The sequence below is a fragment of the Ornithodoros turicata genome, chromosome 2 (assembly GCF_037126465.1).
Source record: "Ornithodoros turicata isolate Travis chromosome 2, ASM3712646v1, whole genome shotgun sequence".
Classification (NCBI taxonomy): domain Eukaryota; kingdom Metazoa; phylum Arthropoda; class Arachnida; order Ixodida; family Argasidae; genus Ornithodoros; species Ornithodoros turicata.
This window is the reverse complement of record NC_088202.1, coordinates 130,883,670-130,908,844: the sequence shown is the minus strand read 5'-3', so window position 1 is coordinate 130,908,844 and position 25,175 is coordinate 130,883,670. Positions and strand designations below refer to the sequence as shown.

The 25,175-nt window shown below is 47.4% G+C and overlaps 2 protein-coding genes across 2 annotated transcripts; both read left to right on the top strand.

Moving 5' to 3' along the window:
• Positions 1-7,426, top strand: LOC135386139 (xaa-Arg dipeptidase-like). The gene is made up of 7 exons (XM_064615900.1): positions 1-64; positions 1,651-1,913; positions 1,995-2,119; positions 4,086-4,256; positions 5,991-6,132; positions 6,201-6,449; positions 7,077-7,426. Exons 2-7 carry the CDS (start codon positions 1,676-1,678, stop codon positions 7,361-7,363), a joined length of 1,212 nt encoding a protein of 403 aa, XP_064471970.1. The 5' UTR covers positions 1-64; positions 1,651-1,675; the 3' UTR covers positions 7,364-7,426.
• Positions 7,427-13,039: 5,613 nt separating this feature from the next.
• Positions 13,040-23,695, top strand: LOC135384045 (peptidase M20 domain-containing protein 2-like). Its single transcript, XM_064613296.1, has 7 exons — positions 13,040-13,318; positions 13,804-13,931; positions 14,162-14,335; positions 19,336-19,474; positions 19,994-20,248; positions 23,042-23,301; positions 23,401-23,695. Exons 1-7 carry the CDS (start codon positions 13,084-13,086, stop codon positions 23,491-23,493), a joined length of 1,284 nt encoding a protein of 427 aa, XP_064469366.1. The 5' UTR covers positions 13,040-13,083; the 3' UTR covers positions 23,494-23,695.
• Positions 23,696-25,175: the final 1,480 nt, after the last annotated feature.

The following is a 25,175-nucleotide window of genomic DNA, read 5'->3' as shown; positions in this document are numbered from 1 at the left end:
TCGCCCTTTGTGGCTAGCGGCCACTGCCCTCCTGGTAGAAGAAGAAGAAGCTCGCAGGAAGAAGGTTCGTCATGCTCCTTTGCGTACTCTGCAGACAGTGCTAACGACCCATCTTCATCGATTTCCACTACATCTTGTGGTCGCAACTGACGCCTCTGTCTCAGAGGAGCGCTCTGGGTCGGCCTTTTCTTCCCTCAGCTCAACTTCCAGTTCCCGGTGCGGCTCCCAGATTTCACCCCTCCATTTCATAGCGAGTTCCTCGCTATGATACTAGCTCTTAAAAGGGTCCCGCCCACCAGGGAAAGGGTGCTCTTGCTTTCAGATTCACTCTCAGTCGTTTCCGCTCTGGCGACTCCTTCCCAGAACTTGCTCTCCACTCTGCTTACGCTCGCTCCCTCGCACATACGCGATATCATCGTAACGTGGGTCCCTGGTCACCGTGGGCTTGCCGTAAACGAGACCGCTGACTGCCTCGCAAAAATGTCCCTCTCTGGGGTGGTTATTGGCCTGCTGCCCCCCCCCTTGCACACGTGTGTATCGCTAGATACAAACATTTTGCACGGATATCCTCTGGCCCCATTTTGCGCCCTAAGTACGCCCATCTGTGCTTCCCGTGGAAGCCGAATTCCTGTCTCTCTCGGCAGTCAGAGGTCTCGTTGACGCGCGCTCGCTGCCTCGCCCTCCCCCTCAACTTCTATCTCCACCGAGCCGGCCGCTCCTCATCTGCCGCGTGCCCCCACTGTGGCCAGGACGAGACGGTAGAGCACTTCCTCATGCAATGCAGCTCTTACGCTAGGCTTCGGGAGGCCTATATTAATCTTCCACTCCGTCTGCTGGAGGTTCCCGTGTCCCTAGCAGCCCTCCTTTCCTTTGGTGCCTCCAGCACTTCCAGCTGGGATATGTCGGTAGCGGCTGGGCTTGCATACTTCCTTTCTCGCTCGCGCCGCTTCTAGACCACCTTTGCATCATCCCAGCTTTGCATCCACCCATTCACCCTCCCACCCACCTTCACCCACTGAGTGTTACCACGCCGTGTGCTCCGTGCACGCCGAAGGAGCCCATTAGGTCCGAGAAATTCCGGTGGCTCCCCCGCACGAGGCGAGTCAAAGCAACATAAGTCTGCAAAGGGTGGCCGAAGATTACAGTGGCATCTGACTGCTTTGGTTTAATCCAAGTATAACTTCGCGCCACGCTTTCAGTGTAGTGTACCCAACCCCGCGGGATCCTACTTACCTGGAATAGAAAGCTACGGCCAAACACAAAGCCACGCATCTACACTGACTACTACACAATGACTCCACTACAATGTCTAGTGCTAACGAATACTACAATGCCTCTGCATGTCAATTACGCAAATAACCACGACATGCACGACGTTTGCCCTCGTGCCATGGAGCCGAAACAAGCGAACTTCAGCACCCCCACCACTTCAATCATCATTACTTTCTCCACCAACCCCCCACCAACCCTCCCCACATTCCCCACCCAAATTGTCGCGGTCAAGTTATAGTACCGTTGGACGTCCTCATAGCCCTGGCCGATCTCCCTTGGGGCTAATGGCCATTCCCCGTGGGACGAAGAAGAAGAAGAAGGTTGCGTGGCTCACGGCCATTATCTCATTGGCAGAAGAAGAAGAAGAAGAAGAATAAGGTTGCGTTCTTGGAGCAGAGGTGGAATGGAAGCGAAAAACACGGCAGAAGACAAGACAGCAGAGTCCAGTACCATGGCTGCATATGACATCGCCGCTGTGCTGGAGACCGTGAACATTAGCTTGTACTCCAACCCCGAGATTGGTATGAAGGAGACCAAGGCGCACAACTTGCTGTGCAGCGTTCTCAAGAACATGAGCTTCCAAGTCCAAGAACACTACATGTTCCAAACGGGATTTCGCGCTGAATTCGCGATTAAGGAAGGCGAGTGTGTGTTTTATTTTCCAAAAGCAACGGAGCAGCGAAAACGTATGGAATCAATGTGTACATTGCCTTGTACTACAGGGGGACCACGCATCTGCATCGTCTGCGAGTACGACGCTCTCCCGGATATAGGGCACGCCTGTGGCCACAACTTAGTGGCTACTGGAGCTGTGTGTGCTGCTTCCCTTATCAGTAAAGAAATTAAGGTAAAACTGCGCCCGATGTATTGCGCTGTAGTAGTACAAGATAGCGTCCTCTAAAAGTAAGCACATGTCGTGATGGGAATATGACCATACGTGAATTTATTGTCGCGAGAAAATCGTAACGATCGCGAGGCAGATCGTGAGCGATGCCGTACGAAGTGTTTAGTCACCACGAGGAGGAGGAGGAGGAGGAGTGTCGTTGGGAGGAACCCGAGAGGTCTGCCTGCCTGATTAGGCGGCATGTTTCTCGGGACGGGAAAGGTGGTGGAGAGGAGGAGAGGAAAGGGTGAAGTGGAAGACCGAGCGGAATCCGCTCGGGGGGAGGATAGCTGCGTCCATGGGCCGACTTCAGGGGAACTGTGCCGGCATACGCCTATTACACATCTGAGGGAAACCCAGGAAAAACCCCAGACGGCACAGCCGGCCCGCGGATTCGAACCGCGGACCTCCCAGTCTCCAAGCGCACGCGTTACCGCTGCGCCACCGGAGCTGGTTTTAGTCACCACCAGGTTGTTTAAACGAGCATTGAAATGCCTCTTGGTAGATATTTCGCTTCTCCCCGGGTTGTGTTGTGCAACATATAGAGCTCTTGCGAAGGAACGACGACCGCAGTTGACCGGAGGCGCGCGCACCAGACGTCTTTGATCTGCACACACACACTCTAGAAATCTTCACTGGACTCCTTCAAAGAGCGTGTAAGAGAACGAGGGAATTCAATGCCACTTCGTGACGTTCGCAGTCCCTGCTGCACCCCACGCAGCGTCACGCGAGGAAATCGGGCCGGGGCCCTCGAGCCGATGGTTGCTTTCCCAGAGCGTTTTTGTAAATTTTATTGCGCAGTGACAAGGATTGTGGATGAAGGCTCCTAATAGACTGTTTGATGAATGAAACAGGGTCATACCCTATACTTACATCATAATAAAATGATTAGTAGCAATGGACAAGGTCAAGGAAGCGCACAAATAACGAACTACTGACTCTGAACTAACAAAAGTTTACTTGCTGTACATGCTTAAATACAAAAGAAGTTTGCACACAAAAACTAGATACAAGGAAGGTGACACCAAAACCTTATCACAATAGGGAAAGGGCAACAACAACAACAACAACAACAAAAAAGACTAGATACGCAACACACGCTGGTGGCGATCGGGATACTGCATCCCCAAGTCCGTCCTGAGATACTCCATCCAGCATTTCGACGCCATCCATTCATCCAGCATTTCGACGCTCGTTCCTATACCTACACCCTACCCCTACCATCTATATACCCTGTACCCTACCTATATGCCATCTATATACCATGTACCCTACCTATATACCCTATGTGCTCCCCTTGCGGAAGACATTGTGTCCCAGAGTAACTCGTACCCTGCCACCAAGTTGCTATCGTCATCGGCTGGTCTTCACCCTTGTGATCAGTAGGCGGGCACGCAACCACATGTGATCCACAGAGTTCCGTCCAATGGAGCATTGCGTTGACCACGTACTGTATCTAAGTTCGTCTGAAGTCCTGCAGACGGAACAATACCAATGCCAGACACCGTGCCCAATCTCCACGCACGAAAATGGTGTGAAGGACCCTTGCCTCCACCTTCCGACATCCCTGTAAGACACTGTAGACGTTTCAGTGCACGTTAGTTTGGACGTGACTGAAAAAAAAATGCAGTGGAAAACTGTGTAATGTGCGAACCACCATAGCTAAAAGAGCATGTTGCCTGAAGCAGTTGAGATCACGACATAATGCTTGTCACTGAAGTGGCTGGGATCGCAAAAAAGTCAAGTGTGCTGCAGGGCTATAGGTAAACGTCGAAGGCAAGTGTTTCGATTTCATATGCGCCTTAGGGAACGTGTTACTTTGGTTCCCTAACTTGAATGACTCTGGGCCACGATGACTGCCGATATAATATACCAAGGAGTGTTCGGTCTCTCGAGTATATGTGCCTTATGGATTGTGCTTGTGCTTCAGGATAAAGGTCTGGCGGGGAAGCTTATCGTACTTGGCACACCAGGGAAGGAGAATAATTCCACCAAAGCTATCCTAATTAACAATGGGGCCTTTGAAGACGTCGACGTGGCTATGGGACTCCACCCCGGCTCCAGCGGCACGCTCAATCCGAGGACTCGCTGTTCATTAAGGGTACGTTCATCCAAGCATGAATTACGAGAAACACCAAACGTAAAGAGAACCCCACCTAGCGCGTTGCGGTTTCATGCTAGCGGTTGCTAGACATTTCAGTGTGAGGCAAGGCAGTAAAGAATGCCTCTAAAGGCGGGCCCACACACAACACACACACACAAAAAAAGAAGACACAAGAAACACCATGGAAGATTACACTGAGTGTGCAGAACTTGTGGTGGCATGAACCTGTTTAATGGTGTCAGCGTGACACCTGTAACTGGTGAAACAGTTACTCCTTGACAATGAAGTAAATATAACACTCCATTTTGAGGGCATAAATTTCACTCCCAAACAGAGTGTTCGTAGGGACCATGAAAGATTACAGTGAGTGTGCAGAACTTGTGGTGGCATGAGCCTGTTTAATGGTGTCAGCGTGACACCTGTAACTGGTGAAACAGTTGCTCCTTGACAATGAAGTAAATATAGAAGTCCATTTTGAGGGCATAAATTTCACTCCAAAAGAGAGTGTTCTTAGGGACAAGCTACCTGCTCCCCTACAGGAGCTGTGATGCCACCATTTTTTTTTTCGCAGTGTAGTAACGCTTGTATACTGCGAGTAGTTGGAACAGATGAATCTGACAGCTCGGTTCTGTACAGCTTCTAGCATTTTGATGGAGGTACTCTTGATGAGGGTCCCAGATTTCTGAGGCATATTACAACTTCGGGCGAATCAGGCTGGTGCAGGCAAGGATCAGGCGGTGTGATCTTAAAGGGACTATGAAATTTCCCGAACCCCCATACTTTTTTTCGATGGAAACTGTTCCCGCAGAGAAACTAATATGCCACAAATTTTTCCGGACGAAATCGCTCCACTCTGCGAGGAGCGCGCGCTGGAAATGTCTCTTCAGCGCTCCTCCTCTCCCGCGCATATTTCCCTGCCGATGGTGTAACTGTACGGACCGCACTTAGGTTCCCCGTTATTTCACCAGTGTTGCACAATGGCAAGTAATGCCGCGAGCTCGCGCTGTGGCTGCCGCCACTGCCGAAATCTGCCGATCGCACGAAAGCTGCTGTCATGGAGATTTCCACTCCCGATGAACGCATACGCGGGATCCTACGGCGCATGCTCCTGGCGGGATTCCTCGGCTCGGCAGCACGTCACGATGACGTGTTGCTGAGCCGGCCGTGGTCGCGTCAAGTTACCCGTTGTGTCTCCGCTCGGCAGCTCGCCACGGCGTGGCGCCAGCTGTCCTCCCTTCGCCGCTCCGTCTAAATTCGCTCCCGAGAAATCCGCTCGCGCGACGAAAGTGAAAGTTCGGTTCTAGACTCAGAAAAATGTCTTCTTTCGAACGAAACGAAGAAAAAAATCGTTTCATAGTCCCTTTGAGGTTACGGCGTAGGATTTATTAGTTTCAAGAGACTTATTAGTTTCAGATATGGTATGGGAGACATGAGTAGACCATGAGAGAGGCCATATGGATGCCAAGATTGTGCCATTTGTGAATAATGTGCTTCTCGAAACGAATATGTGTTGGCTCGTGCAGATCGTATGTAATTATAGTGCTGACAGACAGAGCAAAAAAGTGCTGCCCTATATAGAACGGGGCAAAGGCTGACGATGAGAGAGACATGGAATAAGTGTGTGTACTTCCTGTATTGTGTTTTGTACGTAATCTCTGACAGCAGAAATCAACGCATGTTTTCTGAAAACTCCGTTATGTCAAAAACCTACTATCTCACTGTGATGTGCAGGTACAAATCCGGTTTCGCGGTACCCGCATGCTGCCTTCCTCGGGGCTGCCCTGCATACACAACGCCATGGACGCAGCAGTGCTCGCATACATGAAGATCACCTTATCCAGGCAGCTTATGCCGCGTAGCTGGAAGATAAATGGTTCGAATGAGTGCCGCCTAAATACTCACACCTGGTGTACAACCGGACCGATCTAATACGTCTTGCAGGCGTGATTAACCTGCCCGGCAGGTATCCCTGCGAGGTGCCAGGGTTCACGGAGTCCGAATATATTTTGGAAGCGCCCAGACATGACAATCTGCTAACGCTTCGAGCGTCCGTAGAGAACTGCATCCTGGCCGTTGCTAAAGAGTCAGGTTGCACGGTGGAAGCTAAGTTCTTTACACCTGCCCTCAACTTCTTGTCCAACGAGCCAATGGCAAACATGTTCAGGTCACACCTCAGCGGAAACCTCAGCAGTACGTATTACAGTTTTGTTCGGTCTCTGCCCTTGGAGAAAGTGGAAAAGCTGAAACTTTAGGATCATCCCGTGCGGTCATATAGGACGAGCCATTCGTCCTATTTTCACTTCCAAAGCTTGTTGCATGATCTTTTATAGTATAGGCGGTGTTCAAATATTTGAATCAACACGGTCACCCCTCTGTCCAATACGTCATTACCTGCACACAATCTCCGATTATGTCCCTTCAACACAACATATTGGTCCAATATTGGTCCAAGATGTTCTGCTGCCTGGGTTGTTAGTTATTTTTTCGTCTTAAGTTGAACACTGAACTCAGCCAAAGGAACTTATCAACAACAACAAGTAGACACATTTTTGCACCCTTATTCCACAAGCCATACGGGATGGGCCTGACACGTAAGCTGTGCAGCTCGAATTTCAGGTCCACATTACTTGCGTGCCAGGTTCTGTTCACTTTAGATGTACTTTTAGATGTAGAGCGCTTTTAGATGTACCACCAAACAGCCCGGTTTTTATCGCTTTTTAACCTTCTTTCCATGTGTCTTGACGTCCGTTAGGAATAACATTTTAAGTGTTGTTGGCATCTATGAAGACCATGTGAGCTATGTGCATGGTTTTGCAGTGGAGCTATTCCCCTCGTCCAATGCCGCACAGCCATTGTCACCGACGGACTGGGGCAACGTATCGCAGGTTGTGCCTTGCATTTGCCCTTACTACCGCATCTGGAGCCACGGGCCGAAACATACGCGGCAGTTCACCACGGCAGCGGGCACAAAGGAGTCTGCTGCTGCTACATTGGAGGTGGCTCTCGCGTTGGCCAGCACCGCACTCCAAGTCCTGAAGACACGGTCAACGCTGAAGAAGATTAGGACTGCCTTCGAAGAACAACTAAAGAATGTTGACGCGTAATATTAAGGGTCTCAAAAGAACCGGTTAAAAAATTGTACGAACATGTGTGAATAGATTCATCTTGAACAATGAACACGACGTCTTTTTACGTCGAATTTACATATTTCCAGCCGTTTACGTGGCTGACACACGAGGAATTTATTGTAACATTTTGGCGCTTATAGCACGACGCAATTTGCAGAAGTTATATACGGCTTCAGAGGGCAACGATGACTGTACATAACGCGAACTTCAAGGTCGTGTGGCAGTACTATAGTGCTAGCGGTGGATAGGAGAAGTATACAGACGCTCGAAATCAGAGGCCGGCGGGAGAACCCGCGCTGGCAACTCGCGAACAAAACGTAAAGAGGTCGAGTCTGTTTAGTTTACTTTATTCGATTACTTTACTCGGATTTGAGTGCAAGAAAGGCCACAGTACTGTGAGGTGCTTCTTAAAAGTTACGATACATACGTTCCAGCTTCACCATCCATTCCGCTACTGCGGAACGCATGAGAGAGATAGTACCCCAAACTGAAGGCTTGCCGGAACTAGAAAGTCTCCTAAGGTCCTAAAACTGAATCTGAGCGTGTCCGAGAGCACGGAGCCAGAAAAACTGCCGAGCAACATTCGACGTCTACGGCTCATCCACCAATTTCGTTCCAACGCTTTCAAACACACTCGATCACCAAGAAACGGACGTCGTCTGTGAGAGGTCCTTCAGCTGTTTCAGAACTGTCAACTAGTGTTGCAGCTTTGCGGTCAAAGTGTCAAGCGGTAAACAAAATTTACGAAACGGTTTGGTCAGTGTGCGGCATTTGCGATAGTCTATTTAAAAGCGACTCGAAGCCACCTCCTGTTGAGAAATTTTTGATAGAAGACTTTGCAGGTGAGAACGTCAACGAGTCTGATTTGCCCGACTTGCTTGGCTACCGCGTGACAGAAGAATATACCTAGAAGGTACACTGCTATATCGATATGGTTTTCACGAGGCACTTGTCCATAAACGATATTCTCAACAGCATATATATACTCATTACTCCAGGCAGAGCGCTTGCCACCACCACCTTTCTACTTCTATCATCGACCTCTGATCGCTCTACTACATGTAAATCCCAATCAAGAGGATAACGATAACATGACAAATTTATTTATTCGTACAAATGTCTGTTTTATAGCGATATCGATAGTCCACGGTCAGCAAGGTGCGACTATATGGTGCCCAGGGCGTGACTGTAGACGCCGTTGGAGTGTGTCGGAGAGGACAGCAGATGTCCGTATGCAAATGTCAATAGGTTGAGGGAGGAAATTTTGCCCCACGACGGACGTGCGTCAAGTGTCAACACCCCCTGCTGTGTCGTACCGGTTTGCCTCCTGCCCTCCACTAAAGGCAGTGATGTACAAAGTAAGTACCTCAAAATTGTAATTATACCAGGCAAAGTATACTTTGAAGTATACTCATCAAGTACATTACAAATTTAGCTTCTATCACTTCGCGATTAACCAAAACGAGGAAACTTGAGACGTTCTCACAGAAGCGTTGTGCTGTGTTCCTTTTCGCTCCCTGTCTCAGGTGTCTTCGTTTTGTAATGTACCAACTCGCCTACACCCTAGCGTCACCATTTGATGGTTGTAAAAAGTGAGATAGTACCTATGTTTACATTTTTAGCAAGCATTTTTGGCAAGTGTTAGTTATGAAACCCAACCAGTTAATTGCCATCTGGTGAATATATGAACTGAACCACATGGAATAGTTTCCATAGACATGCAGGCAGGCAGTTATCTGTGCTAGTGCAAAGTACTATATTGGAGTTGAAGGTAGCACTTCCCTGAGCTTGAGGACGACGGAACGCAACGGATACACGGAGAAGTGGACAGCACAAGTATCCTACAGTACAGCCTCGTCCTGTCCACTTCTCCGCGGATCCGTTGCGTTCCATCGACCTCAAGCTCAGGGAAAGGCTACCTTGAACTCCGTTACACCAGCTCACTTGCATTTTGCTACTTTGTACATCATTATGTTATGGTCACTACTGATTCATCTGATCCCCCCCCCCCCAGTGCACAGTGCACTGGTGCTAATCGTCGGGTATAATATGGCGAGATCGCATACGAAAAGGCCAACGAAGACTGCATATGTCCTAGAACTCCTTGCTGCGTTCAGAAATATCACATGAAAAAAAGGGTGAAAAAAAAAAGGAAATAGAAAGCGACATCCAAAACTTCTTTTTCTATGTAGCTTCGTTATGCGCAGCAAAATAATTCCGAGATTCGAACCCGGGTACCTCCCAGTCTCGACGTGACATGGCATGCACGCTAACCACTGAGTCACGTGAACTGCTGCGAGCGGGTGGAGCTGGAGCGAGGGGCGGCGGCGGTGGTGGCGGTGGTGGTGGTGGTGGTGGTGGTGAAAGAGCTCGCCGTTGTCGGCCTCACAGAGGTGGGCGAGTCACGACTAACGCTCTGGGGAATGTGCGTCCTGGGCCAACTTCGAAGGGAACTGTGCCGACATATGACTGAAAGCGTCTGAGGAAAACGCAGGAAAAACCCCAGACAGCACAGCCGGCACCAGGATTCGAACCCGGGCACCTCCCAGTCTCGACGTGACATGACCATGGTGCTTCTGAAAGAGCTCGCCGTTGATCTGGCCAACGGATCAGCACCTACTCCAATCACCTCGACCGCTCCAAAGCACGGGGCCCTCTGACGTGGAATGAGCGCTCTGCTCCCTGCGATCCCGGTCGGTGCGGTTTCGGTTTCGGCTTATTTGTATGTCAAAATTCGGCGATGGATGTTTGAATGCACGTGCGCATATAAGAATTTTTCAAAATGGAATGTCTTCCAAAGAAGATTGTCTCTCGTTCTGCTATCACACCTTTGCACGAAATCCCCTGGTTATAGAGTTAATTCATGAACTCTCGTGATTATTCATCTTGTAGCTACATGCTCTCTTCGTGAGGTACCCGTGTTCGAATCCCGGTGCCGGCTGTGCTGCCTGGGGTTTTTCCTGGGTTTTCCTCAGACGCTTTCAGACATATGTCGGCACAGTTCCCTTCAAAGTCGGCCCAGGACGCACATTCCCCCAGGGCGTCAGTCGTGACGTTGCCCACCTCTGTGAGGCCGACAACGGCGAGCCTTTTCACCACCACCACCACCACCACCGTGAGGATCTCCACCTGGACGTATAACTGGACTGCAAAAACGACATCTATGCTGCCCCGGCCCTCTCGTAGCTTTTTATAATAAAATCTGTAAAGGATAAAGAAAACGCCCTGTGCCGCTGGATCAGTATGGGAAGGCGAATCGACGGCGGCATACTACGCACCAAACGAAGACCTGGAGCATGCGTTGAATCTACCCTATGAAACGGCGTATGTACAGGCTGAGCTCTCTGCTGTATACTTGCCAGCTTTGTACGTCTCTATTTCACCACCTACAACTTGGACGATGGTCACGGACAGGAAAGCGGCATCAAACAACATGATGTCCTATCCCGCAACAATCATCAGTGATGTACATTCCATGATCATTGGTGTGCACGACCAGCTTCTGTCCTCAGGCCACAGTGTGTCGTTGCAATGGGTCCCAAGCCATGTTGGCATTCATGGAATTATTCGCGCTGACGACCCGCGCTCCCAACTCCGAGCCTGTCACAGGCGTTCACTTTACGACCTCTGCCTGCCTGCTGAAGATAGACCACATTTGTACCGTTAGCACCAGGCTCTTTGAACAGGACACCGCAAGATTCAGTACCTTCCTGGGTTCCATTGACCCAACGATGCACCACGCTATCCGATGTCACGTACCTAGGAAAGAAGAATCTGTCTTCCATCGGTTGCGTCTTAACGTTGCACGTACCTAATCACTTTTGCTTAAAATGCGCTTGACACTCCAGTCTGCCCTACCTGCAAGGTAGAAGCTGACGCACTGCAGCTTCGTATCACTTCTCGGCGGTACAAGACCACTCGTGACACAATCAGGCTTCGCCTAGTTTGCTTGGGATATACTGACCTTGCGAGTCCAACCTTACTGGGCCCTACAAAAAATGAAATAAAACATAAAATAGATGCGTGACAGCAGCGGTTCCTCAACTTTCTTAGACAACTGTGAGCACTTATGAGACTAGTGCCCAGCAAGTGAACAGTAACTAACGGCACTTCTAGCTTCTTCATACGCTCATTCTTTCACAGTCATGTATTTTTGAAGGGATAGAAAGCCGACCATAGTCCTGCTAACCTTTCCTCTCAGAATAAACATATCCCTCGCACGTCTCTCAATGGGGTTTCCCATCGGATTGCAGTGCCGAGTACAGTGTAACCATGCTCGTCGTGGGGCAAAATTTTCTCTCTCAATGGGACTTGCCATCGGATTGCAGCGCCGAGCACAGTCGCCGGTCAGGACTCATGTAGAGGAATACCACCTCCTCTACAAGAGTATAAAGACGGGCTTTGTCCCGGCGGAGGGCAGATGCCATTCGGTGAGGGCACTAACCCGTACGACAACGCCAGGAGTAGGCACCTGGCGAACGGCCTTCGGGAGCAAAATTTGTTCTGGAATGGAACGAACGTTCTGGAATGTAACACGCCACAAGAGCGATGAGTGCAAGTAAAACACTGTTTGTATGCGTATGTAAGCGAAACGAGTAGGATATGAAACGTCACACATGAAATTCATTTCCTATGCCCATCAAGCGGCATGTAAAGCCGAGTCAATATCAAATTTTTAACTTTTTATGGTATCATCAAGTATCATCATGGTAACATCAATCATATTTTCATACCGCAGGACTGCAGCATCTGCGACACCAATCGGACAGCAACCTGTGGCAACGGCAACAGCGACGGCAACCAATGTATTAGAATCCTCTCGCAATTTTTATTAGTAACCAATGGACTGTTGCGTACCAACGTGCCCCTCGAAGCATTACGTACCGTACTCTACAACAGGTCTGTGGCAGCAGGTCTCGTATCCTTCTCCATCCTCTCCTACGCACACACATCCCCAAATACATACATACTGGCATATGCACGCATATATGTCATACATACGTTAGATGTCACCTGCGTTCACATTGTGGTGGTGGTGGTGAATGGGCTCAACTTTGTCGGCCTTTGTCAAAATCGGACACGCACGGTCGCACGGTTGAGCACTGCCCGTTCCGAACTGCCGCGTAATTGCGGCCAGGGTGTACAATCGACACTTTCGCCTGTAGGTTTCGCGTTCACATTGGTGGTGGTGGCGCTTCTGAAAGAGCTCGCCGTCGTCGGCCTCACAGAGGTGGACAACGTCATGACTAACGCTCTGGGGGAATGCGCGTGCTGGGCCGAGAGGCTTGTGCAGTGACGTCACGTTTACTCATGTGACTCGGGAAAACATATTGCCGCACGGGAGTTACAGTAGGAGGGCATGTCGTGAGTTGTTGCGGTACGCGTGATATTGGAAAAACACGTGCTGTTACCTCATTCGGCCCGCAGCAGGACGCATGTGACACATCCACATGTTTTCCCGAGTCACGTGGCTCAAAGGCACTCAAAGGTTGCGCATGACGTCGCGTGCACGAGCCTCATTGCTACGGGCCTTACATATATGATCACGCCCCAATCGTCATGGCCAATAGTCCCGGCTGACAGACATTTTTTGAGAGGAAGAAGAAGACGAAGAGACATGAGAGCGTTCTACTATTACATGTCGTTGCCAAGACATATTCTTCATTAGAACCATAGAAGCTTTGAGGGGGACAACGATGCAGCAGGCGGGCCCTCGTGCCCACTTCGTGTCTGAAGTGCATTCGGTATTCGAGAAAGAGCGGCAGCTCCTGCGGGGAATTTCTGATGAGATTTGGACCCGACCTGAGCTGTCTCACGACGAAGTCTTTGCTCATCAGGTGTTGACGGATGCACTCAGGGAGCGAGACTTCTTCGTCATGCCACACTACGTACTGCCCACCGCATTCACAGCCGAACATCATATCAGTGAAGGTGATCGCTGTATAGGCAGTATCAGATATGCGACATCTAGTCTAGTACAATGTTGCAATCGGGTACCTATATGAATTGAATTTCCTTTCTTGTCACTGGTTTGAACACAATCAAAAACCATCACTGATTATGTGAGGTTACATTACATCCAGGATCGGTTGCTAACTTTCAGTGTTGTGGGCATCCCTTGAACATCTGACCCGAGATTTTTGGGCCCATTTCTTAACAGCCATAAGCTGAGACTTGGTGTAAGCAAAACCTGTGCTTGGTCCACTTGAGACTCGTGTAGGATCAATCCTAATGTCGTCAATATGATTTAATTATAAATGGTGCATAAAAGTTCTAAGTGCATGCGCCTTGTCATGCAAGAATGCTGGCTGTACTTTTGTAACTCCGATTTGCTGCCAAGTGGATGTGCTGGAACCTATGACTGGGCCGTTAATTTTTCCATTATGAAGTACCCGAAACGTTCTTCATTATTACAGAAGGAGGACCAACAGTGTGCATTATTTGCGAGTACGACGCCATGGGAAACATCGGACACTGCTGCGGTCATAACCTGGTGGCAACTGCGGGAATTGCTGCTGCCATTGCCGTGAAGGAGGTGGCTAAGGTACCCGCTTTTAAGTCACACAGAAAAACACACGATGAACGAATGTAAAAGAGATACGAACGATTGCGAATCCTTCCGCGTTTCCTTTGCGCTCGTTCGTCATGTTTCAGTAAACCAAAACACTATCCGCATCTTCACGTGCGTTCTTGAGCGCGTTGTGCAAGTGGCACTGCAAATGGCAATGCGTGCCACTACAAACTCTCACAAATGCAATGTTATTGGTGTTGCAGAAGGACTCAAGTTTAGCAGGGAAGCTCCGTGTCCTGGGAACTCCAGCAGAAAACAATGGACTCGGTAAAACAAAGCTTTTGGAGAAGAACGCCTTTCAGGGAGTGGACGTGGCCCTTGCAGTTCACCCTGCTTCCAGAGGAACCTTCAAGTACACCTCACCTTGCTCCTGTCTCGTATGTATGGCGTCATATTGGTGACTTTGTAGTGCAAACTCTGAACCTTAGGCTATTCTCACTAGAAGATACCAATTGCAGCACCCTCTTGCTTGCTTTATATTGCTATTGCTGTTGTGCTGCAAGGTGCTGCGATGCGATGAAATGTGCAGAAGTCGTGGTCATAGGTGCGGCCGTGTAGAGCAGCAGAAGTCGTATATTCAGCTTTTTCACACATTTCTCACATTTTCTAAAAAATGTGAATGTATGTAAAATGTATTGCGTTTTTGTGCATCACGTGCGCTATGAGATACTGTGATTTCAGTTGTTCAAGTACAGTCATGCTCCAAGTGTGTGGTCGTTGTATTTGTTTATTACCACAAATCGTGGTGAAGCCTAGAGCGAAACGCTAATTTCTTAAATTGTCAAAGGTTCCAGGCTTCTACGGTACAGTCAGGCGGCTGTTATACCAATACAATAAGCTGTACAATACATTAAAAACAACACATCTAACAGTAAGAAAGAATAATACCCAACGGACAAACTACACGGTAGAGAATGATATTCATCCGACAAGGTACACGAAATGCAATATCGACACATTAGAACCCCCCCCCCCCCCCAACGCGAGCAAATATTAGAAGAAATGTGTTTTCCACTGTTGTGTAATGAGTAATGTGTTGATTTAATGCACGTGGTAAAATAAGAAAAAAAAATAACGAAGATATTGGTCGCGATAGCGTGTGCATTTCATTGGTGCGAACCACATAACATCTCCCCTGGTTAGTGGTGGGGATCTCGGGTATTTTTTCAGTCCCGGGATTTCGGGATTGTTACCGACGAATCTCGAGCTTTCGGGATTAAAATAAAACAGACAGCGCGTATACATAGCCATTGAGCACTCCTCCGTTGCTAGTGTGCATTTTCTGCGTGTGCCTTCTCGGCGCTTATTGTCTCTATACATGTCAATCAAAACATTTGTCATAACTTCATGATTTCTATTTGTTTAATATGCGGTGGTTTTTGTAGAAAAACTGACGAGGCTTCATCGTGACAGTGCGTCGTCCCCCCCCCCCCCAGTTTGTTCCCCTCAAGTGGAGTTTTACCGTTTCTGCTTTAAACGTTTTTCTTCATACAAGAGGCTGTTCTATTTGGTAAGAACTTTAAAAAAACCCAGTGCCGAGGAATATAGAAAAGACGACACGAAGACAGCAATGAACTACAAAACGAAGTCGCAGTCGTCACACATACTGCGTATTGATAATCTATTTCATACTGGCATTAAGGACGATACCACCTACACAACTGAATCACTGAAGCTACCTCGTGCATCAAAACCTGCATCAAATAATCGTGCATCAAATCCTGGCAATCAAGAGAAGGTGAACACTCAGGCTACTTAATGTTCTAGGAAGGGTTGCATGTGTCAACAAGGCCGCTCATCGGCACCGTGTAAGGGGGGAATATGCCTGCGCTATTGGGGTGCTTTGGCGGCAACTATAAAGGACAGAGAATTGCAGATCCTTCAAACGAGTGCTATAGAAATGGAACAGCAAACTGAGCAGTTCCGCGACGCGACTGTCCCGAAATCCCGGTATTTTCTCGAAGAAATCCCGGCATTTCGGGATATCCCTAATCCCAACTCTACTCCTGGTATGGTAACTTAGTTTATCTGTACGCATTGTTTGGAGCCTTGGTTTGGAGAAATCCAGGTTTGGAAAATCTGTGTTGCGATATCTACTGCTACCTTATACATAAGGATACCGAGGAATTCTTTTAGTAGAAACTCTTTTGTACTGTTAACGAATTGCAGTAAGGAGGAAAGTTTCCTATTAAACGTATTGTGAGGAAGATCACGGATCGCAATCATCCCCATCGCTCTGACCATCGCGCGAGACCGCGCCCTATTCATTCTGGCCTCGGCTTCCATCCTTTCCGGCTGTCATTAAAAACCCCTCCTTGATTGTCTCAGCTTTCTGCTTAACAGTATGAACTTCTTCGTATATTCTGTAGAGTTGTCAAATTTGTCTGACTAACTGACAGGAATAGTGTATTGTATATTAATGGCTATAATGGCTAGTGAACCTCAGCTCATCATCATCAATAATAGCTTGACAATTTGCGGAAGAATATTTGTACATTTGACCGGTCACTCTCGCTATTTTTTTATGAAACATGACCAACATCGTCATCAAAATGAAACATCGTGTAGACACTGCAGATATATGATACTGCAAGGGTATAGACTTAGTACTCCAAGAATATAGTTCGCAGGAAGTATGGAGCACAGTGATGAGAAGTATGTCGAGAGCCCTAGATAATTTTCTCTGCCAGTATCGTTGGCAGCTGGCACCAACTGGAAACGGGAATGTTGTCATATCCTCGTCAGGCGCGGTTGATTTATCTCTGAAATTGTGGCATGAATAGTAAATGGCGGAAACAATATGAATATCAATTTAGAAAATGGTTGACGTGTATCTCTTCTTGGTACTGGGGACCAGTCGTACCTTCTCTGAGCTTTTATAACTCATATCGTCACTTCACCGTTATACGCCATTATACTTGTAAACGTAACGCGTACGCCCGCCATCGGGTGCCAAGTGCGTGGATTTGAGTCCGGCCGAGTCGTCCTCTGCTCTGGACGTCACATAGGGAATGACACGTGCGCATGTTAAGGTGCACAATGGACTAAATCTCGTGACTTGAAAATCCTACGTAATTTATATCATTGCAATCTACATGGTATTCTCCCGAAATATTTTTCTCTCTGAGAATAATGACGTAGGGTAATAGTGTGCGAGCTGTCCCCCGTCTCGCAACACTGCTCCTCTGTGGTCGATGTCCGTCTCTGGGCAGGTGGGGAAGGTGTGCGCCCTGGTGTTAGGAAACAGACGCCAGAGCTCCTGGTGAGTGACGTCACCTTCTCTTGGAGAATCCGAAACTATGGAATTTTACGATCTCTTTCCAGAATTCGTGAAAGCGCATTTTGTTCACTGTCTGCATTTATATTTTGCGTACTGCACTCTTAAAAATGAACCTCACCGCATGGCACACTCCTAGCCAATCATCATCTCCAATGAAATCGTTATCTGCCCTGATTTGTTGAAAACGGCGCCCGTGCGTCTTTTTTGTGACAATTATGAGCAGCATAAGCAAGCGTCAGAAAAAACAACAACAACAACAAAAAAAAAAAAAAAAGAAAGCGTACGCCTCCCGTTTTCAACAAATCAGGGCAGAACACGATATAATTCGAGATTATGGTTGGCTAGGGACGTGCTATGCGGTAAAGTTCATTTTTAAGAGTGTGGGTCTTCGAACCATTTTGATTTAAAACACGCTTGCGTATATATATATATATATATATATATACTCATGGAACGATGCGACAGCACCAGAGGACACGTGTTTCGCCGTGTTTGCGGCTCGTCAGCTCTGGGTAGCTGCGCATCGTTCGGAATTGGCAAACCAGGGGTCACTCAGCCAGCGATATACACCTGGGAGGGTGACTGAGCACTCCTCAGTGCCACACTGCAAGCCAGTGAATTATAAAGAGGAGAAAAGAAGCCATTAAAGAAACAAGTAAATGACGCTAGACGTGTTTGAAATTCAAACTTACAGATTAAGATGGCTTCTATGGCTGCACGCAGGAAAACAGATACTCGTGGAACGATGCGACAGCAAGAGAGTAATCGTGTTTCACCGTGTTTGCGGCTCGTCAGCTCTGGGTAGCTGCGCATCGTTCGGAATTGGCAAACCTGGGGTCACTCAGCGGGCGATATACACCTGGGAGGGTGACTGAGCACTCCTCAATGCCACAGTGCAAGCCAGTGAATTATAAAGAGGAGAAAAGGAGCCATTAAAGAAACAAGTAAATGACGCTAGACGTGTTTGAAATTCAAACTTACAGATTAAGATGGCTTCTATGACTGCACGCAGGAAAACAGATACTCGTGGAACGATGCGACAGCACCAGAGAACACGTGTTTCGCCGTGTTTGCGGCTCGTCAGCTCTGGGTAGCTGCGCATCGTTCGGAATTGGCAAACCAGGGGTCACTCAGCGAGCGATATACACCTGGGAGGGTGACTGAGCACTCCTCAATGCCACAGTGCAAGCCAGTGAATTATAAAGTGTTTGAAATTGAAACTTTCAGATTAAGATGGCTTCTATGGCTGCACGCAGGAAAACAGATACCAATTCCGAACTATGCGCAGCTACGCAGAGCTGAGGAGCCGCAAACACGGTGAAACACGTGTACTCTGGTGCTGTCGCATCGTTCCACGAGTATCTGTTTTCCTGCGTGCAGCCATAGAAGCCATCTTAATCTGTAAGTTTGAATTTCAAACACGTCTAGCGTCATTTACTTGTTTCTTTAATGGCTTTTCCCCCTCTTTATAATTCACTGGCTTGCACTGTGGGATTGAGGAGTGCTCAGTCACCCTCCCAGGTGTATATCGCTCGCTGAGTGACCCCTGGTTTGCCAATTCCGAACGATGCGCAGCTACCCAGAGCGGACGAGCCACAAACACGTGTACTCTGGTGCTGTCGCACCGTTCCACGAGTATCTGTTTTCCTGCGTACAGCATTAGAAGCCATCTTAATCTGTAAGTTTGAATTTCAAACACGTCTAGCGTCATTTATTTGTTTCTTTAATGGCTTTTCCCCCTCTTTATAATTCACTGGCTTGCACTGTGGCATTGATGAGTGCTCAGTCACCCTCCCAGGTGTACATCGCTCGCTGAGTGACCCCTGGTTTGCCAATTCCGAACGATGCGCAGCTACCCAGAGCTGACGAGCCGCAAACACGGCGAAACACGTGTCCTCTGGTGCTGTCGCACCGTTCCGTATATGTATATATTACGAATGCTAACAATCGTTCCGATCGTATGGAGCGTACTGGGGGTAAAATACATCTTGATACGTAATACAAAACACAAGACGTTTAGGGGACATGAGACATAGTAGCGTCAGCTGCCTTATGTCCTGTTTTTCTTTTGAACGAAAACATCGTCTGGCTGTGCAGACTCGAATCACTTACCACGGCCGTGAAAGCTCGCTGCTGTGTCCTTGGGAAGGAAACAACGCGATGGACGCTGCCGTTAATGCCTACTACAACCTGGCTTTTGTCAAGCGGCAATTACCATTGGCTTGGGATATTTCTGGTAAGTGACGCTTTCGCAACACACCACTGCATATTGTCCGGACTGGAATTACCCATAATCACTTGTAATACTATAGCAAAGCCCTGCAGTGTATTCGGCTCGCTAAGCAAACTCCGTTAATGCAACCTGATCCGTAGTGAATAGATATCGGGTTAATTTTCCAAATTTGTTTTTCGTCCGAGGTCAACTCATTCAGTTCTTTGAGCGGAGCTTCCTACGTGCAGGTATTCTATACATGCAGATCAGTTATGCGTTGAAAGCACATGTGGCTGCAGTGTTGTGTTACTTTCGAAATACGTGTTCACTCTAATGAGTTGTGAAACGGCCGTGCATCGTGTGGCATTACTGGACATGCATTATGGTCACACGTAAAATGCATAATGTAAAATGTAGAGTGTCTTATAACACATTAAATGAGATACCCCTTTGCAATCGTAGAAGTTTCTGAACTAGACAGATGTTAGTTTGTAGTATGCAGGCGCCTGAACGATAAGGTCGATGATCTCTCCCGTACAATAGCTGTGATACTGACCGAAGGGAGCGAGACACCGTTAGTGCTTCCTGACGTGTGCAAGCTGGAACTCTTCTGTCGGACTCCAACACCAGATGATCTGTTGGAACTGCAGAGGCAGCTGCGTAGCTGCTTTCTTGCGCCTTGTCATGCAACTGGGTGCATGGTCTCTTTCGACTATACATTACCGTATATTGACTTTATCGCCAACGACGTCCTGGTTGAAGTCTACGAGCGTCATGCGGGTCGCATCGGCTGCCTCAGTAAGTGGTCCCGTCGTGGTACACCGTCTGACCATCGTAAAGTAGAGGGACAATACTCGAAATACGTATATGTACAGTGTGTCCCAGCTAACTGCGAACAGATTGTTTTTTTACTATGTTAAAAATTATATTTCCATGATTCCACCAATGGTGACACGTTCTACGGCGGAGGGCCCACCTTATGAGGGCATCAGGAAATTCCTTGGTCGTCGCATCAATGAATTTGCACTAATTAACTTTTCAATTATTAGATATAGAGGCTCGGTTCAAATATAACTTTGGTAGATCTTGTTCCCCTGATGCTATTGCCATTTTCAGTATCGAAATCGGCCCAACCGTTGCTCCACACTCTTTTTTATTTATTTTAAATTCCGTGTTAGCACCGCGAAGCAACTGTGGCTATAAGCGGCGTACAGACGTGGACAGATGGAGAGAGGACAGCAGGAAGGAGAGGGGGACAGGGGGTTAGTATGCGTCCTGGGCCGACTTCAGGGGGAACTGTGCCGACATTCGTCTGGAAAGTCTTCGGAAAACCCGGGGAAAACCTCAGACAGCACAGCCGGTGACAGGATTCGAACCCGTGTCACCTCGCAGGTCCACAGTCCTTTACCGAAAAACCATGTGTTTTTCTTCGTTGTGTTTATCGTCGGTCCCGCAGACGCGCGCGTTTCCCTCGCCTTATGATGTGACAGAAGACCAATGTTACGTTTGAACCGAGCCTCTATCTCTAAAATAATTGAAAAGTTAATTAGCACAAATTAATTATCACGACGACCAAGGAATTTTCTAATGACCTCATAAGGTGGGCCCACCGCCGTAGAACGTGTCACTATTGGTGGAATTATGGAAATCTAATTTGAATATGTTAAAAAAAATATGCTCGCAGTCGGCTGGGACACACTGTATATATACAGGGTGTTTCTTTTTATCCGCAACAATTTTTTATAAAAAGGGGAGTTGCCTTAGGACGCTTTTACTTTCGTCATTGGACTACTCGACGGGGCTGCTACAAGGAAACCGTACTTTTCTCAATTAGGGGACTAATTAACAGATATATTTTGATCATCTTTTTAATTACATTGCAAGTGCGATATTAAAGCCTGATGTCCGCATGATGGGCCCGAGGCACTGATGAAGCACAAAAGTAACCACAGCGCGCGCTACGGACCTAAGTATCTGACCGCTGTCGTCAACTGTAAACCGCAAGTGGTAGACAAAAGAGCATCAGCGACGTTGATATCTCCGTCCTCACTTGACGTCACAGAAAAACGTCATACGCGATGTAGGGAGCCCTTACCGCGGTATGTTTCACGATCTCTGTTTTGTATTTCTTTTTTGCTTTCTTTTCTTCCTTCATGTGTTCGAGGTCGCTCGCCGTATCACTCCTCTCATTTTACTGGGCACGGCTCTCACCCTTCCCCGGTGTGATAAGCGCTGATCTGTAGAGGTGATGCACAAAGCTCCTTGCAAGCAAAACATGAAACAGGAAACAAGATCGTGAAACATACCGCGAAAAGGGTTTGCCTGAATTGGGTGTGACGTCTTTCTGTGACGTTAAGTAAGGACGGAGATATCCACGTTACTGTCGCTCCTTTGCAGATTACTTGCTGTACACAGCAGACGACGGAAGTGCTTCATCGGTGGTTCCAGCGCAACATGTGGATATCAGGCTTTAATATCGCAATTGCAATGTGCTCCCTAAAGTCCATAATTAAAAAGTTGATTAAAATATATCTGTTAATTAGTCCCTTGATTGAGAAAAAATACGGTTTCCTAGTAGCAGCCCCGTCGACTAATCCAATGCCAAAAGTAAAAGCGTCCTAAGGCAACTCCCCTTTTTATGAAAATTTGTTGCGGATAAAAAGAAACACCCCGAATACAAAGAATGAGAAAAAGTTCGGCATCATCATTCGGGAGAGAATAAATAACTTCCAGGGAGGTCACCTGATATCCAGTGAGGCCGGAGACATCACGTCCAGAAGCACATCGGCGCAAATGGGGCTAGGTTGACTTTGCTGACAAGTGGTGTTTACGCTTGTTGAAGTGACGATACAGCAAACTTTTCGACATGCATTTGCTCTTGTAAAATGACAATAACGTAAGCGATATTTCTATTCTGCTAAGGCGACCCATTACTGGACATGTTAGTCAGTATATAAAGCAATGAAGATAGCTGTTATCCTTGGGATCCAGGAACGGAACATCAAAATCGCATCAGGGAAAAACAGGAAGCTCAGTTTTGCTTTTCAGGCTTTTGAAATGCGTCACTGAACGCGTCGCTTCATTTTGTTGCGTTTATCTTCCTGAGTTCGTGGTTTGTTCGCCTTTGTCTCTGCCGTTGCCAAGTCGGCGGCCAAATCGTTGCCACGTCGGCTGGCATTATGATGCAATGGCGGTGTTACTGTTACGTGCCTCATTAATAGGGAGGCATGTACGCACATAGCGGACCAGGAGTCAAAGCTAAAGTCAAAGTCAAAGTGTGTATAGGAACGTGGTCTTGGGTGGACACCATGTTGCATGTGCGTTCTACCGTGTACCCACCTATGCAGTAAACGAAAGTGGCTCTTTACAAGGTTTCCGTATGTCCGTGAATGGAGGTGAGCCCGGCACGAAAGCCTGTTTCGTTCATCGTCTATCAGGAGAAACCATGCAAAATATTTTCGCAGTGGCATCAAATTATTACACCTCGGATTGATTATTACACTTTTGAGCATAAGTAACCCGGCGTTAAAAGTTACTATAAAGGTTCCCAAACTAAGAGTGTACTGGAAGTGAAATGCACTCTATCGACAGGTCGCCTCCTCGGTCGATCTCCAGGAGGGCAAGAAACTGAGTTTTCTCAGTTAGCGACCGGAATGGGCAACGTATCTCACGCGATGCCTACCCTGTGCCCTATGTTTGCCCTCGACGTGCAGCCCGTAGGACAATTCAACACTGAAGAGTTCACCAACGCCGCGTGCACGAGCGAAGCCTTCGAAAGGACCATGGATGCTGCCAAGTGCCTCACCCTTACCGCTCTTGAACTTTTCTCAAGCAGTGACCTCGTTAAAAAGGTCATTATTATTTGCCGTTATTGCGCGTGCTGTTCCACTTGTATTAGATAGAATTTAGGCAGTGTATTACATGCTGAACGATGTTTTCGCACTTTTCAGGTGAAGGCTTGCTTCAAGGAGCAAAAGTCGACTCGAAGCTGCTTGGGAAGCACCGTGCCTAGCGAAGTTTCGGAATGCGACGGGAGGCGTTGAACTATGGGAAGGGAGACCCAATGCCAATTTTAACGCATATTTTTCCCGGCATATAAATAGTAAATGTTAACAATTAATTACGCTAAACATCACGCTGGGTGCTGCTGCTGCTTGCTGCATTCACACAAGGTTCACACAGCTTCACACAGCTTATCAACAAAATATATGGCGCTGAAATAATTGAAAAATAATGAATTTGAATAACTAATGTGTGACTTCTTGCACGACTATTACTTTCTTTCCAATAGTGTGATATCAGTGATATCAAAGCTGTCAAATGAAGAGCCTTTCGGAGGCTGGAATCACACTTCGAATGTCAAATATCGTCTAGAAATAAGTTTCCTTTGAAGAAGACGTTTCTGACAGCAGGAAGCTTTTCGAGACTTCTCCTGAGAGTGGACCGAAAGCCAGTAAAGTGAAGCATGATGACACGTCACCCAAACTCATCTATTGCAAATATTGACTGGGGTACTATTACAACGGCGCGTTTGAGGTGGTTCCTGGGCCTGCAGGGTGGTTTAGCACCATTTTGTGTTACTTTCAGAAACAAGCGTTTCCTCTTTGCGGTGTGATGTTCCAATCGATAGTCGACATCGAGGGTCCTTCGCCAGTTCATGACGCTCGTCGCTGTCAAGTACAAGCGACGCTAATGCAACGAAAGAATGTATGGGTTGTCTTTGGGTGCGGCTATAATGTTGCGGACGGTTGAAGTGTGTAGCTGCAATACGTGTTATGTGCATCAGGATATAGTACACAGTGTTTCTATTCAGCAGAGTGTTCTGCAAATAGTGGTTTCCACGAGGACAAATGCTATATAGATTATATAAAAAAATATTCGCGGAGAACTAAATTAACGAATGGTACTATACCCTATACTCGTAGACGGGGCGACGGGGAAAATATGGACGTGTTGAACGGGTGATTGCACCTGCGGTTCTTGATGCACCATCTTTTTGTGTATGTTCTACGGTGCAACAGTATAATCAGTCGAAACCATAGTGTCAAATTCAAACTACACAGTGTGAGATAGTCTGCTTTACGTTTCCCAGGAAGCGTAGTCAATTTGGGCTAGTTCGTACATCTAGCTTGTAGACAAGCACACCACAAAACCACTCTGAGTTCTGCAAAATACTGCGCAAAAGTATTTAAAATGAGATACTAAATACTTCACGTGAAAAGTATTTAAAATGGAGTACAAAATACTCAAAACCGAAAGTAATTTGAGTAGACTACGTACTAAATACTACGTACGTATTTAAGATACCCTTTAAAGTACTTTAATATTAGCAGTACGTGAAACGCGTATTCTGAGCGTGGCCGTACAAATGAAAGGAATAAACTTCATCCGCCATGCTTAAGCATATCGTTTATTTGCAAGGTCTTGGTGTCAACTAATGTTTGGTGAACTTTGGTGAACCAAGTAAACTTTGTTGATATTTTCTGACCCAAAACTTCGTAATCCTTCGTATATGTCAGCTCAGGTCTTTCAACCTCTGGCGCGTGTTGGTGACCAAGGAAATAAATGCCGGTATTCTTTTGTACCTAATCCCCTGGGGATTCACCTGGCAATACGTGTGGGAACCGTTTTATGACGAAGCGTGGGACCAGCCTATTGTACAGGAGGATAAACGACAGATTCCCGAATTCCCGAAAAAAGAGCGCAAAAAAAAAAAAAAGGGAGG